Source organism: Vicugna pacos, chromosome 15 (assembly GCF_048564905.1).
Source record: "Vicugna pacos chromosome 15, VicPac4, whole genome shotgun sequence".
Classification (NCBI taxonomy): Eukaryota; Metazoa; Chordata; class Mammalia; order Artiodactyla; family Camelidae; genus Vicugna; species Vicugna pacos.
The window spans coordinates 59,252,105-59,265,868 of NC_133001.1; the positions used below are offsets into that span (position 1 = coordinate 59,252,105).

Consider the following 13,764-nt stretch of genomic DNA (forward strand, 5'->3'; position numbering starts at 1 on the left):
GCCAAAGCCCATCCTTCAAAGTGCCATAAAATACTTCCCAAGACATTTCACAGGCACGCTGGGCTGAAAACACAGGCACGAGATACCATATTCTGTCTCTGCCATTTTCCAGGGGTCACTGGCCGCTGATATGAGGCAGCGCTAAGGAAGCGTCTCCTTGGATCTTGCTCCATTACCTCTAAAGAAACAGATTCTCAAAAATGCCAACTCAATCACAAAGAATGGAGAAAATAGAGTGGAGGCACCGTGTCTTCCTTCATATGCATACTGACTGATGCTCTGGTACCTTCTGCAACAAGGGATCTGACTCATCTGAGCCGATACCCAGAAAAACGGGGCTCGACCCTGCTCCCAGCACACACACTGCCCCTCCAGGGCTCGTCCTGGATTCCTCTGATCCGTTTATGCCATTCCTGGGCTAACCCACCCATAGCTTCCACCCTCTCATCCCAAACGCCTTCGGAGAATAAGCAGAAAGAATAAAAGGTGTGATCAGCCTGCACGAGAGGTCCTGAGGTTGGGGTCGGGACGGAACACTCCGGGGAAGGTATTTGGGGCTGTCTTTGATTTTCAGTTATCCACGTTATTGAGAAGGGGAAAAAAATATGTGAACTCTGTACATGTCAGTACGTGAATTTATCTCTAGTTTATATTCCCAACTTTTAAAAAACGATCTAGCCTTGCCAAAACAGACCTAGAAAGGAAGAGTCACTGATATTTCAGTAGAAGGTAGACTGGCCCTCAACCTACATTGCAAGGCTCTGAGACCAGAATGAGGGCGACAGGGAGAATCCTCACCATGGAGACTTCCTCAGTTACAAGCACACTGTAAGCATAGCCCGGGCAGACGGAATTTGAAACCACCTTAAGACCATTTTTTTAAATGTCTGTTATAACAATGAATTTCTTTCTTATATTGAATGCATTCTCTTCTCCTTTCTAAAGGATAAAGGAAGTAAGATATTTTGGCCAAAATGCCTACTTTGGCTGTCAAAATTATTTACTGGGAAAAGGATAGGATTTCAGCTGATACTGATCCTGCAATCATTCTGACCTCTTGGAAAAGCCAAGTGCAAGCCTGTAAGACACTGTTTCCAGAAACAGATCTGCTCCGCCGAGTCCTTCCCTCATGGACTCACGGTTATTCTTAGAGTCTTTAAAACTCCGACACGAGAACAACAAAGGCAGGAGATAAAACAAGGGGCCACTCGTGGAGCAGAACAGGGAGCAGCCGTCGGCGGAGTCAAAGAAAGGATTCAGGGAGATGGGGCTCTTTTCTGAAAACAGAGGGAACTTCGGTTGCGGAGACTGAAACCAGAAGGATTTTCTACTGCTTTGTTCTTAAACAGTTCAGGACTCTGGGGTTTTCCTCTCTCTTCCATTAAAACATCTGAAAGAGAGAGAGATTTCGACCCTTGCTTCAATGTCTACCCCCTAAAACGTCAAACATTCGCCAGTCCCCAGTTACCCCGTGAGCCCCTCTGGGAGCCCAGGCTCCGCCGTCCCGGTTCCAGGCTGCCAGGGGGTGTGGGGTCTCCATCCTCAACGAATCTGCGGTGACCCTAGTGGCCGACTCACACGCATGGAATGCATGCGAAATGAGACGGCGCCGAACTACACGTGCAACTGTCAACACGGAGGATTTCAGAAGCTGCCAAAGTGCAGAGAGGACAAGGCTGGCTTCACAAGGCTTGGTGGGGACGGTAAGTTTCGAGCAGAGCAGTGACAGTTAATGGGGCGTAAACAGAGTCAGGAGGACAGTGTGAGGCCAGGAGTCGACCAAGGTCGAGGCAGCGGGAGGGAGACGTGAGCGAGGGTGCCGGGAGGAACTCAGGACTGAGCAGCTGGGCGCGGAGGGGAACAGAGGGAGGAGGGGCAGGCACCGCTCTGCCTGCTCAGGGCGACGGGAAGCGCCATCCACGGAGAGCAGGATGAACTCGGGGCTCGGGACGCGCCTTCCCAGAGAGCGAGCAGGGCGTCCACACCGAGACGCGGGCGCTCAGACGTCACGGGGCTCTCCACGCTATGGGAGGTCCGCAAGAACTGAAGCCAGGAGAGACTCCAGCCCGGGCCAGGGGCGCGGGGCAGAGACGGGCCCAGAGTGGGAGGCGGAGGTATTTTGGAAAATATGGTCTTTTTCTTTCATGAAAAATATGCTATTTATATGAGTTATTGTGGCTATTTTTAAATAAATAAATAAATGGTTTTAAATTTCCCAGTTTCCATTCCTAGCACAGTAACTACTGACAGCTATAGCCCACCAAACAAAAGCCCTTTGTGGCCTCAGTCACATTTAAGTGTATAAAGGGGTCCTGAGAACAGCAAGCTTGAGAGCCATCGCTCTGAAGTGTTCATCAGAATCTGACAGAGCACCCCTGAACGCGCCCGGCACGTCACAAACACAGGCGCCCGCGCGTTAGTTCTAACGTTGGCACCCTCAGCCTCTCACCACTTCATGCATCAGGCCTCCAAGGCCCGAAATAAACTCAGCCACAGCCTCCAAGCTCACCAGTTGCAAGGATGCTCTCTGAACTACAATTAGGAGAAAGAATCCCCTCTATAGATAGCTTTTATTATTTTAATTTGTTTAATCTGATTTTTTACTTTTATTTGCTTACTTTTATATCTAGCAAGCAAGAACAGAAACTCTGCATGAAAAACACCGTCCTAACCCCCTTCCCACACGGAGCCTCCCCTTCCGCCTGCCTGCAGCCTTCCCGCCAGGCTCAGCAGCGCGGCCATTGCTTAATCGGATGACAAGTCTGCATCTCATTGCATCTTTCTGTGTCTCAACTTTGCAGTCTTTTTTTTTGTAATTGAAAAATTATTTTTATTTTTTCTCAAAATGGTAATTATTTCCATGACGTCAGGGTTTTCCTTACAAATTTTTTAATACAGAATAACTCATCTTGCTTAAAAAAACACACAAAATTAATAAAGACTACTACCCCAAAAGCACAAAATATTCCGTCAAACAATTTAGACAGCAAGTTACAAAATATCAAATTGACATGCATCCAGTAGGTAAACAAACTTTGCACTTAATAACTGACTTTGCACCTAATGATCACTGCACTCTTAAAATTACCTCTGTTCTACTTGCCTCTTTTTTTTGTGGACATGTTTTAATTTTTCTTGGGTAAATACCTACATATAAAATAGACTAGCAATATGGTAACTTGATGGTTAACTTTTTAAGAGACTGCCAAACTTTTCCGTTTTTTTTTAGTTTTTTTTAACTGAAATACAGCTGATGTACTTTAAATGAGTTACAGGTCTACAGTACAGTGATTTATCATTTTTAAAGTATATACTCCATTTGCAGGTGTTATAAAATCCTGGCTATATTCCCCATTGAACTTTGCAGTCTTTTGCCTGAACAGATAACAAACGTGGAGTATACCCCCACTGGGTATTTGGAATTGGTTAGAAATATTTCTAATGTGACACGGAAATTATAAAAATTACAATATTGAAAGAAGCCAAGAGATGTTTCCATTTCCTCCTCAGTCACATGGAAGGACTGGAGAAGACTCCTTCCTAGGGGTGCTTCTGGCTCAGGATTTTACGATCCCACAGACCCGGGGTACTCCACGCACAGCCGGCCAGGCAGGGGCCGGCCAGGGCAGGGGCCTAACGCTGCGGGTCTAACACAGGCTTATTATCAGTCGTAGACGTGTGGACTTTGTGACGCCGGCTTGGACTGCGGTGACAGAGGATGTCGCACCAGCTTCTGATACAGAGGACGGAACCAGAGGACGTCTGGGAGCACTTCGCTGCACCCAAACACACGTGCAGTTTGCCAAAATTCACACAAGCCTGTGCCTACAATAGTTACAATTTGTGAGATGCACTGCTGAATGCATTTCACTGCAGTGTAAATCTGCCTTCTGATATATAACAGCTTCAGCAAGGCCTGTCTCTTCCTGCTCGTTCTATTTCCAAGCAGAAATGTGAGTTTTATTTATACAACTATTTTTTGCACTGCCATGGATTCGCCTTCTTCAAATATCAAAACAGACCAACCCTGAAGATGGGAAAATAAGAAACACGCGTGACCTGAGTCGATACCACACAGCCCCGCGGACGGCCTCTCCGCGCAGTCTCAACAGCAGACCAGCTCTGGGCCGCAGGGACCCTGCCATTTCTCGTCTTGGCGCTCCCTTGGGCAAAAGCTGCCGGGCTCACAGGAGACACGCAGAATCAGGTAAAAAGGTCCTGCACAATCTCATTTGTCAACTCGAAGTGCCCGTGGACTTTCCAGCCCCTTTCATTTTCATGTTTCTGATTTCCTTTCCTCTGAACTACTCATGGGAAAATACACATTTTTGCTCCAAAATGTGGCTATCAGTTTCAGGTAGCTAAGTAATAAATAAACCTAAAAGGGCCTTTCCAGAATGCGGTGCAGGCAGCCCGTAAAGGTTTCTCATGCACCTTTCCCAGACATGAGAATTTCAAATGTTACTTTTTGTTTCCAAAAATTGTATTTATGGCCCTGGCTACGTTATATAGACCTAAACCCTGGGTTCTCTGTACCTGACAAGAACACTATGGACCGACCACAGACATTCTCATAATTTAAAATAATTCATATGTCTTAAAAGTTATAGGTAGCATCTCTTTGACATAATGTGGAAAACCAAGCAAATATGAACAAAACGCTTTCCTTTTGTTACTGCAATGGTCTGTGTAGTAGTTGGTCATATTCTAGTAAAACCCTCCATCCGAGGCAACAGCAGTGCGATCAGACGACCACACACGGAGAACGGAAGCGGCTGGTGCCCCCCCATCCAGGCCAGACTCACAGCCGGGGGGACACACGCTGGTCTGAGCAGTAATTCCTCCTTTCTTGGCGCCTGTTCCTGCTACTTGCGCATGAGCCTCCCCACCCACCACCCCGTGGAGGCACTCCTGCTGACACTTCTAACTAAGAGTCTGGTCAAAGCAAAATCCCAGGGCTGTTCTTGCCTGTGTCCCGGGGACGCACCAGTGAGAGCTTCGTTCATCTGCTTAAAATTGATGTTCTATAACACATAATCCTGTGGACAACTGGTGAATGAGAAAAACAGACTGATGGATGGACGGCCGGACACAGGCTGGTGTGGAGCATGCACCTGCCTGAGCACCCGGCTCCACATCCCCTCCCCTCCCTTCCACAAAGTCAAGGTCAAGGAATAAACTGAGCCCATCAGACAGACAGAGAGGGCCTGATCCCAGAGCACTGCCAGGATTCCGCCCTCTGCCCCGAGGCAGCGGCTGAGAGAGCAGGATGGTTTGCTGGAAGAGCCGCGGGGCCGGCAGCCTGGACTCAGGGGCCGCGGCACACACAGGCCTGGGAGGGTCGGGGATGGCCAGCCCCATGGATGCTGGAAGAACTGAGTCCACTGGAGAAGGGGAGCTCAGAGGGCATCGTGGATCCTCAGCCTAGAAACCAGGAGCAAAGGTACGGACGCATCCAGGACTGGCCCCAGGACTGACCTTGTCTTCTAGATTTACTGAGGTATGTGACGGTCAAGACCATATATATTCAGGTGGCACAACACCGTGTTTTCTAAGGATGATTCAATAGATGTGCGCATCCTGAATCAATTCCAGCAATCAGGTTAGTGAATCCGTCCATCACCTCGCATCGTCGCCTTGTTCTGGGGGTGCTGAGAACACTTGAGATCTATTGTCTCAGCGAATTCCAAGTGGACAGCACGGTGTGTTAACTGCAGTCACCACGTGGTGCAGAAGACCCCCGAGCATGTGCCTCCCATAACTTGCTGATCTTTCACGGGCTATTTCTCTTGGCCAGACTGGACCCATTTCATCTCCTCCTTCAGGTCCCTAAATGCGATTTCTAAAACTGGCAAGGATTCAACAGAAGTGGAGCCCACCAGATGAAAAGATAAGATTGGTTCGTCCATGTCTGTTCTATTATAAAACATCAGCTCAACACCTCCTGCTTTATTAATGAAGAGCATTACGCAGAATACATGTCTGCAGTTAAAGCTAAAGCAGCTCTTCTAGTCTAAAGCGAACATCCCCCTTTTTGCTTGAATCCAGATAAATCTCCTACGTGCAGAGGAATCTGAGCTTTGTTTCTAAAGCCACATAATTCTCTAAAATATTTGTTTCTTAACATTTAATTCACCAAATCCTACTCAGCAGTACTGATGACCTCCACTTAGCTTTTGAGACTCCAATGTTGATCAATAGTAACCTTGTCTCTTAGGGAAGCAATAAAATACTTAGCTGCAGTGACAGAGTAGCATTAAGATAATAAAACGAAAAGAATAGTCAAGACACTGGGCAGGCAATGAATTCCAAAAATCAATGAAAGAATCAATGCCCTTTTCATTTTGTCACAAAAATCCTGAGTCAGAGACAATGCTGGATCAAAACCCCCCTGGCTTCGCTGGCATTTCTGGCAATGCTAATTAAATGAACCCCTCTCCTGCTGGCCTGACGGAGCAGGCAACCAGAGTAAATCACTGTTCGTTATGGATCTGCGAGCGCACTTGATTTCGGCAAGATGCTTAAGTGGTGTTTTTGTCAGCAGCTGCAGGCGATGGAAAATGCCTTGTGTTCCGAGCCCGGCATTTGTCAAGTATGTTAAACCACTTACATATGATTTATGTCAACTGATATAAACCATTACTTTGATTATTTTTAAAAAAACGTTTCACTGCGTTATCATTCATTTTACAGCTGGAAACACAGCAACGCGTCACTTACGTGACCTTGTGTGAGGTGCGCGCCCCTCAGCCTCGGCCGCCCTCTGGAAGCAGGGGCTCCGACAACGACCAGCCCGGGTCTCCCTAAACTCCCCATCCGATGAGGTTTCGGGCCACAGCATGATTTGGGGTGGAGTCATAATGACCAAAAAAACCACAAAATAGAACGTGACTCTTTTTTTAAGAAAACAAGCACAGAACACCGATCGGGGCCGGACCCCCTGCTCCCACCTGTCCTGCCAGAAATACCACAGGGTTCTATTCCGTCTCCCAGGTGTCTTGCTTTGCTGACTCCGCCCAAAAATCGTATTGTGTTTTGAAATTGCCAGTCTTTCAGCACATGAAACGCTGAAGACTAACGGCTGTGAGAGGCCAGTCTCTCCCTTACGCCCAGTTCCAGCCCTAGAAGGCCCAGGCTTGTTCGGTTAAGAATTCCGTCAACAAGTCAGCGCTCCTTGAGCAGAAGACTCGGCCCTCATGCTGGGAGCTGCCACCCGGCAGGAAAAACAAACAGCGGGCATGTGAGAGGTTTGCTGAAAAACGTGAGAACACACACAAAGTAACTCGGGGGGAATGAGGGGGAAAGGCATGAGTGAAATAGCACAATTGCTGAAGAAAGAGAACATGAAGAAATGACCAGGAAGGGCAATTTAAGAGGCTCTTGGAAGAGGGGACTCGTGAACCAATTAGAGGCAGGGCATTAGGACAGAGTGGAAGACGAGGCACCAGAAGTGACAGCTGAGAAGCTGCATTTCTTCCGGAGAGGGAGGGGGGCGGCCCTCCAGTCCGAACAGAGTGTGGGGTCGGGGAGACACGGGACCACCAGCACCCCACGTGAGGCTGCGCGCTCATGCACGGTGAGGCCAGCCATCACCTGAAGGTGCACCTGCTCCCCCATCTCACCCAGGCACTGCTCCTTCTGGTCCAATGGCCCAGCACTATTAGCAGCATTCCTGGGCCGGAAGATTGAACTACGAGTCCACCTCAGACCGAAAATGCATGCTGCGCACACAAAGGGTGCCTGACACTAATTCTAGCCTCGGGCGGTCACCTGCAGACAAAATGACCCCCAGTGGTCCACTGTCACATCAGACGCTAGACAGCAGGTTCTCAATTTATACTTATGTTCTAAATGTTTCCATTTATAAACATAAAGATTTTAACAGAACAAGCGACACTCGAGTATACATTTTCTTTTAAGTTTACATTTGTCCCAAGGAATAAATTTAAACAGACATGAGCTCTTGTCCTGTGTTGCTGGGTAATTTTTCTCTCTGGCTTTTCCAGTGGGCTAAATTGTAGATGCTCCAAAGGCAGACAAAACCTGCTATTCTTCCATCACAGGGACAGGACTGAACACATGATGCCCAACAGGCTTTGAGGTTTGGTCCAGTGCCGCCTTCAACATGCGTCTGAAGGGACTTCAACTGGATCTAATCACACAAAACACTGTCATAAAACAAATGTTCCCCTACAAGGTGATGGAGTATTTCATACGTCAATGAATATATATGCTAAAAATCTTATCTAAGAAATGTTTTACTGATAGCACACTTACTAGTCAAATTATACTTAATTTTTGGAGCGTTTGGAAAAAGCATGCACAATTATCATTTCATCTTTGTGCCCAGAACCTGTCACTATGGCAACCTGCCCAGGTGCCTGTCAATCAGGAGTGGTATGCGTGTTCTGATTACACCCTGTGATGCAGAAACAAAGCGAAGCCACCAACCTGCACACCAGGGTTCCGAGTGCCCTTTGTGGATGTCAGATTGCAGGTATTATCAGCCGACACGAAAGGAAGCAGAGTAATTCCACATCTGGTTTCATGGTCTAAACTTCACATTTTTAAATGCATTACTGGGTAAATCAATCCACTGTTTACAGTCGACCCTTGGACAACACAGGGGTCGGGGAGCCCATCCTCCGTGAAGTCAAAAATCCGAGTACGACGAATAGTTGTCCATGCAGGTGCCTCCCGAGCCGAGGCCCCACACCCACGGATTCAGCCGGCCGTGGCTGCACCGCAGGACAACAAATCGAAAAGACCTGCGCGTAAGTGCACCCTGCAGGCCAACATAACCCTAACACTACCCCTAACCTTTCTTGAGACTCTCAACTTTTTGTTACAATCACAGATACCCAATGAGAAATCAGACTGAATACGCACTCCAGTAAAAGAAGGATGAAACCATCTTTTCAAATCCTGGCATGAGATCAATGGTCAAAGCAGACGACACCCAAGAAGCAGAGAGACTCGCGCTGCTCCGGGCAGGCTCCACATAAGCACGTGATTCATGTGTCGTTTTGTGGGTGGTTTGGGGGTTTTTTTTTAAATATAAATGGAAGCTCTTCTCAAAATGCTTATATTTCAAATAAATAAAATCAGCATTCTGAAGTATATTAAAAAAACTTAAATGCCAAAAATATCCTCAATATTGATTCACAGTGCTTGTCAACATAAATTTTTCTATTAGCAGTCAAGTCATGATCCCTTTAATATGCTGTATTTAAAAATTAACGGAAAGGAGGCAGGCTTGAGAAATACACACAGACGCAAAAATAGATTCTAAATAAGAATTCAACGTTTTTACTTTTTCTTATTTGTATTTGCTAACAATCTACTATAAATATGAATTGCTTATCATTTGATAAAGTATTCTGAATTTTAAAACATGAGATACAATAGGGCAAAACTCAGTTTAAAAATACAGCTGATGCCAGCTATGAGTAAGGCATTGTGTGTGCCTGACGCTAAGAAAAATGCGGGTGTAAAGGCGAACTCCTGCCGTCAAGGACTTGAAACCTCGGCTAGCCTGGAGAACAGCAACAAAGACGGAGCTGCCGTTAGCTCTCAGCCCACCGGACAGGGCACGTGGTGAACATTCCTAACGCCCACACTGACTCCACAAGGGAGAAATTAGCGCGGTTTTACAAGTAAAGAGACTGAGGCTCAGGGAAGTGAAACCGTGCCCACGACACAGTGCACTCGTGCCCAGAGTCTGCACTCTCCGTCCACTGTGCCTGGCAAAACGTTCTGATAAAAACAGCAAGTAGCGCATATGCAAACAAACGATGCATCGTCCAAAGAACCACTGGACACCAGAAGCCGAGCGGACGTCACTTCGACTTACAGGGACAGAAGGTGAACACCCGCTACGGTCTCCGCAGCACAGGCTGGCGGCTGAGAGGCCCTTCCACAGGGCGGAACGCCCGACAACACGGGTCACGCTGATTTTAACAGGAGTTGAGAGTGGGTAGAATGTAGTGTCTGCGGCTGGAAAACATGTACTTCCATTGTTTAGCTTAAGTATACATAACGCAAATGTCATTTTAAACATAAACACGTTCTGCTTTTCAAGAACTTTCAAATCCATTGTCCCAACTGATTCTTCAGAGGTAAGTAAGCCTATAAATGTGTGAAATAATGGTCGATTGAATTAACGAGGCGCAGAGAAGCAGCGTCACTTAACAAAGGACACGTGCAAATTAGTAGAAGTGCTAAAATTGGGATTCGGTGGGTTTCACAGGGCCGTGTGCGCACCCGCGGGTCAGAAACGCTCACCCCAAAGTGCAGCTCAGGGGCGCCCTCCCCCCGGGTGCTGTCAGGACGCCCCAGCAAGTCCGCACTCCGATTCACATAAAGCACAGCTGCGAGCGCACTCCAGACGTGTTACCTCGAATCCCGGAGGTTCATCTGTTATAAACAAACGGTCGAACAGCGAACTTGGAGCAGAGGGAACTGGGGCTCTGAAGTTTGTGGGTTTTCCCAAGGTCACGCAGGGACGAGGGATGGAGGCGCCGACACTCCAGGCCGAGCTGACGTCACACTCACGTGGCTTCCGTGTGCTGGCTTTGCTTAGGGAACCTTCCTGACGATCAGTATTTACGGCCCAAGTTTTTAAGGGGGTGTCGGGGAGTCAAAGTGAGCTTAGAAGTAGACAATTGGAGCCTCAGGCACTCAGACAAAAGTCCCTATGGCCGCTTAGTCGTTTCCCAAATAACAGAGAGGCCTTGACTCTACTCAGGGCAGAGCCACTGCTGAGCGGGTGGGAGGGCAGCACCGCGGAGCCGGACGCGCCCCTGCCGGCCACGTGGGGCCAGTCGCCCAGCCAGAGCCATGGCCTTCCCAGGTGTGAGCCCCGCCGTGCCGGGGGCCCGTCCGCCTCCGGCGCCCTCGCCGTGTGGACAGGTTCCTCCCGAGCCCCGCAGCAGGAGTCGGGGGTGTGGGTCATCTGCCTGGACATCTCAGTGAGTGTCCCCAGGTGCCTGCTTGCAGACAACTTACGGGGGAGTCACCCAGCACACGACCCTGAAGGAGGCTCCCCGCCCCTGCTGTTTATCCGCCTTTACCGTGGACCCACCCGCCCACGTGCAATGCTGTAACATCTGCTCTGAGTCTGCTTCCCACCTCCAGGGAACAGAGCGGTAGTACATGGCGAGCGGAGACTTACACCCCTCAGAAGCACCTGACAAGCTTCTGGAAGCCTTTGACAATCCTGTTAGGTCTGTCTTCAGAATAGGAGACACAAAGCTAAAGAATCTCTTGATACAAACCTTTCTTTCATTATCTTCATAAAGCCTTTCATCTTCTTTTTCCTATTATTAAAAAAATAAACACAGCGGTCACTGCCTGCAGGAAGGAGGTTGTCCAATAAACCCTTGCTGCTCCCGACCTCCTCGCACCTTCCTGGTCGGCCAAATGCTTTCTTGTCCCGAGGTCACTCAGAAGTTCAGGCCCCAGCCTTGACCCCACCTCTGGGGTCCTGGCCTCCTCTGTCCATTTTGTGAAGCACTCCCCCTTTCCCAGCCTAAACTCTTTGTTTTCATGTATATCTTATTACATATTTTTATACAAAACACAGCATATCATATTCTCTGTTACATCTTGATTTTTTTCACTTCATGTAATATTTTGGAGCCCCCCCAGTACACATGGGCCCCCCCGTACACATGGCCGCCCCGTACACATGGGCCCCCCCAGTACACATGGGCCCCCCGTACACATGGGCCCCCCAGTACACATGGCCCCCCGTACACATGGGCCCCCCGTACACATGGGCCCCCGTACACATGGGCCCCCCGTACACATGGCCCCCCCGTACACATGGGCCCCCCGTACACATGGGCCCCCCCGTACACATGGGCCCCCCGTACACATGGCCCCCCCCGTACACATGGGCCCCCCCGTACACATGGCCCCCCCGTACACATGGGCCCCCCCGTACACATGGCCCCCCCGTACACATGGGCCCCCCCGTACACATGGGCCCCCCGTACACATGGGCCCCCCCGTACACATGGCCCCCCCAGTACACATGGCCCCCCGTACACATGGGCCCCCCAGTACACATGGCCCCCCCGTACACATGGGCCCCCCGTACACATGGCCCCCCGTACACATGGGCCCCCCAGTACACATGGCCCCCCGTACACATGGGCCCCCCGTACACATGGGTCCCCCCGTACACATGGCCCCCCGTACACATGGGCCCCCCAGTACACATGGCCCCCCCGTACACATGGGCCCCCCGTACACATGGGCCCCCCCGTACACATGGCCCCCCGTACACATGGCCCCCCGTACACATGGGCCCCCCGTACACATGGCCCCCCGTACACATGGGCCCCCCAGTACACATGGGCCCCCGTACACATGGGCCCCCCGTACACATGGCCCCCCATACACATGGGCCCCCCGTACACATGGGCCCCCGTACACATGGGCCCCCCGTACACATGGCCCCCCGTACACATGGGCCCCCCAGTACACATGGCCCCCCGTACACATGGGCCCCCCCGTACACATGGCCCCCCATACACATGGGCCCCCCGTACACATGGGCCCCCGTACACATGGGCCCCCCGTACACATGGGCCCCCCCGTACACATGGGCCCCCGTACACATGGGCCCCCCCGTACACATGGGCCCCCCCGTACACATGGCCCCCCGTACACATGGGCCCCCCCGTACACATGGCCCCCCCGTACACATGGGCCCCCCACATTGTTTTCACAGCTGCCGTGTTTCCATCGTCTGGGTGAAGCATAAATTGATCAGCCAGCCCCTAGGGATGAATATCTCACTTGCTGCTGTTTTTTGTTACGAGTGAGTAGATTTGTGGGCCAGCCCTACCTACAGAAATGATGGCTAAAATGTGCGGATTTAATTTTAACAGAAACAGAGACTCTTCCTTCCCGAGAGGCTGCGCCTGCTCACGCTCCACCCCTGCCAAGCGCTGCTGCCGTCCTGCGTCTTCCCAGCGCTGGACATTCTCAGCCTCACTTTTTAAAATAACTCACTTATTATTTGCATTTCTTTAATTAGAAGTAACACGGATATTCTTCACTGCATCTTCTGGAGACCTGCATTCTTCCCGATGGGTTTCCTATTTGCCTCACTCGCCTTTCTTTCATTGGCTGGAATGAATCACTCACGAGCTCTTTATAAATTAAGAAAACTTACTTGTGTTGCAAACAGCTTCTTCCACACATCGGCTGACTTCTGACTTCATGGTATCTTCCAAAGGGAAGATTTCCTATTTTCATACAGAGAAGTGTCAGAGCTTTGGGAATGGTTCCCCCTTAAGACGTAGTCTTTTGAGGCTCACGGAATTTTCGGCTCCATCTTTCAGTCCCCTCTCCTGGGAATGGCTCCTCGCCCGGCTTCGCCCCACCCCGCCCTCTGGCCAGAGCGCCTGCCCCTGCCCCGAAGCTGCAGCCACAGCCGCACAGCAGCCCACTGCCCTCGCGGCTCCTGAGCGGCTCCTGTGCGCCCGGTGACATGCAAGGCGCCAAGAATGACAGTAAACTAACTCTTCTTTCACAAAACTCCGTCCATCAGAGGAGACAGTGGAAGCACACAAGTAACTGAGAGCCCAAGTGTAATTCAGACGGTGCAAGAAACACAAACACGGGGCACAGGCGGGAGGGGTGAGGTGGGCGTCTGGGGTCTGCAGGCACAAACTGCTCCGTGTGAAATGCGCAGCAAGGTCCTGCTGTGCAGCACGGGAGCCACACTCGAGGTCGTGCAGTGACCGACAG

General features: G+C 50.1%; 1 protein-coding gene across 8 annotated transcripts in view; it reads right to left on the reverse strand.

Annotated features, from left to right (window-relative positions):
• DCDC2C (doublecortin domain containing 2C) overlaps positions 1-13,764 on the reverse strand; it is a 75,326-nt gene that overhangs the window by 14,401 nt on the left and 47,161 nt on the right. For 4 of the 8 annotated variants that reach the window (XR_012059249.1, XM_072938256.1, XM_072938262.1 and 1 more), the window contains one exon: positions 11,277-11,318. The exons of 2 other annotated variants lie outside the window; for them this stretch is intronic. Coding sequence is in view for 5 of the 6 variants with exons in the window: in XM_072938256.1 (XP_072794357.1) it covers positions 11,277-11,318 (42 nt within the window). In the remaining variant the exon portion in view is untranslated. Of the gene's footprint in view, positions 1-11,276; positions 11,319-13,186; positions 13,260-13,764 lie in introns of all 8 variants that reach the window. 2 more of the 8 variants (XM_072938260.1, XM_072938261.1) reach the window with 1 other exon arrangement.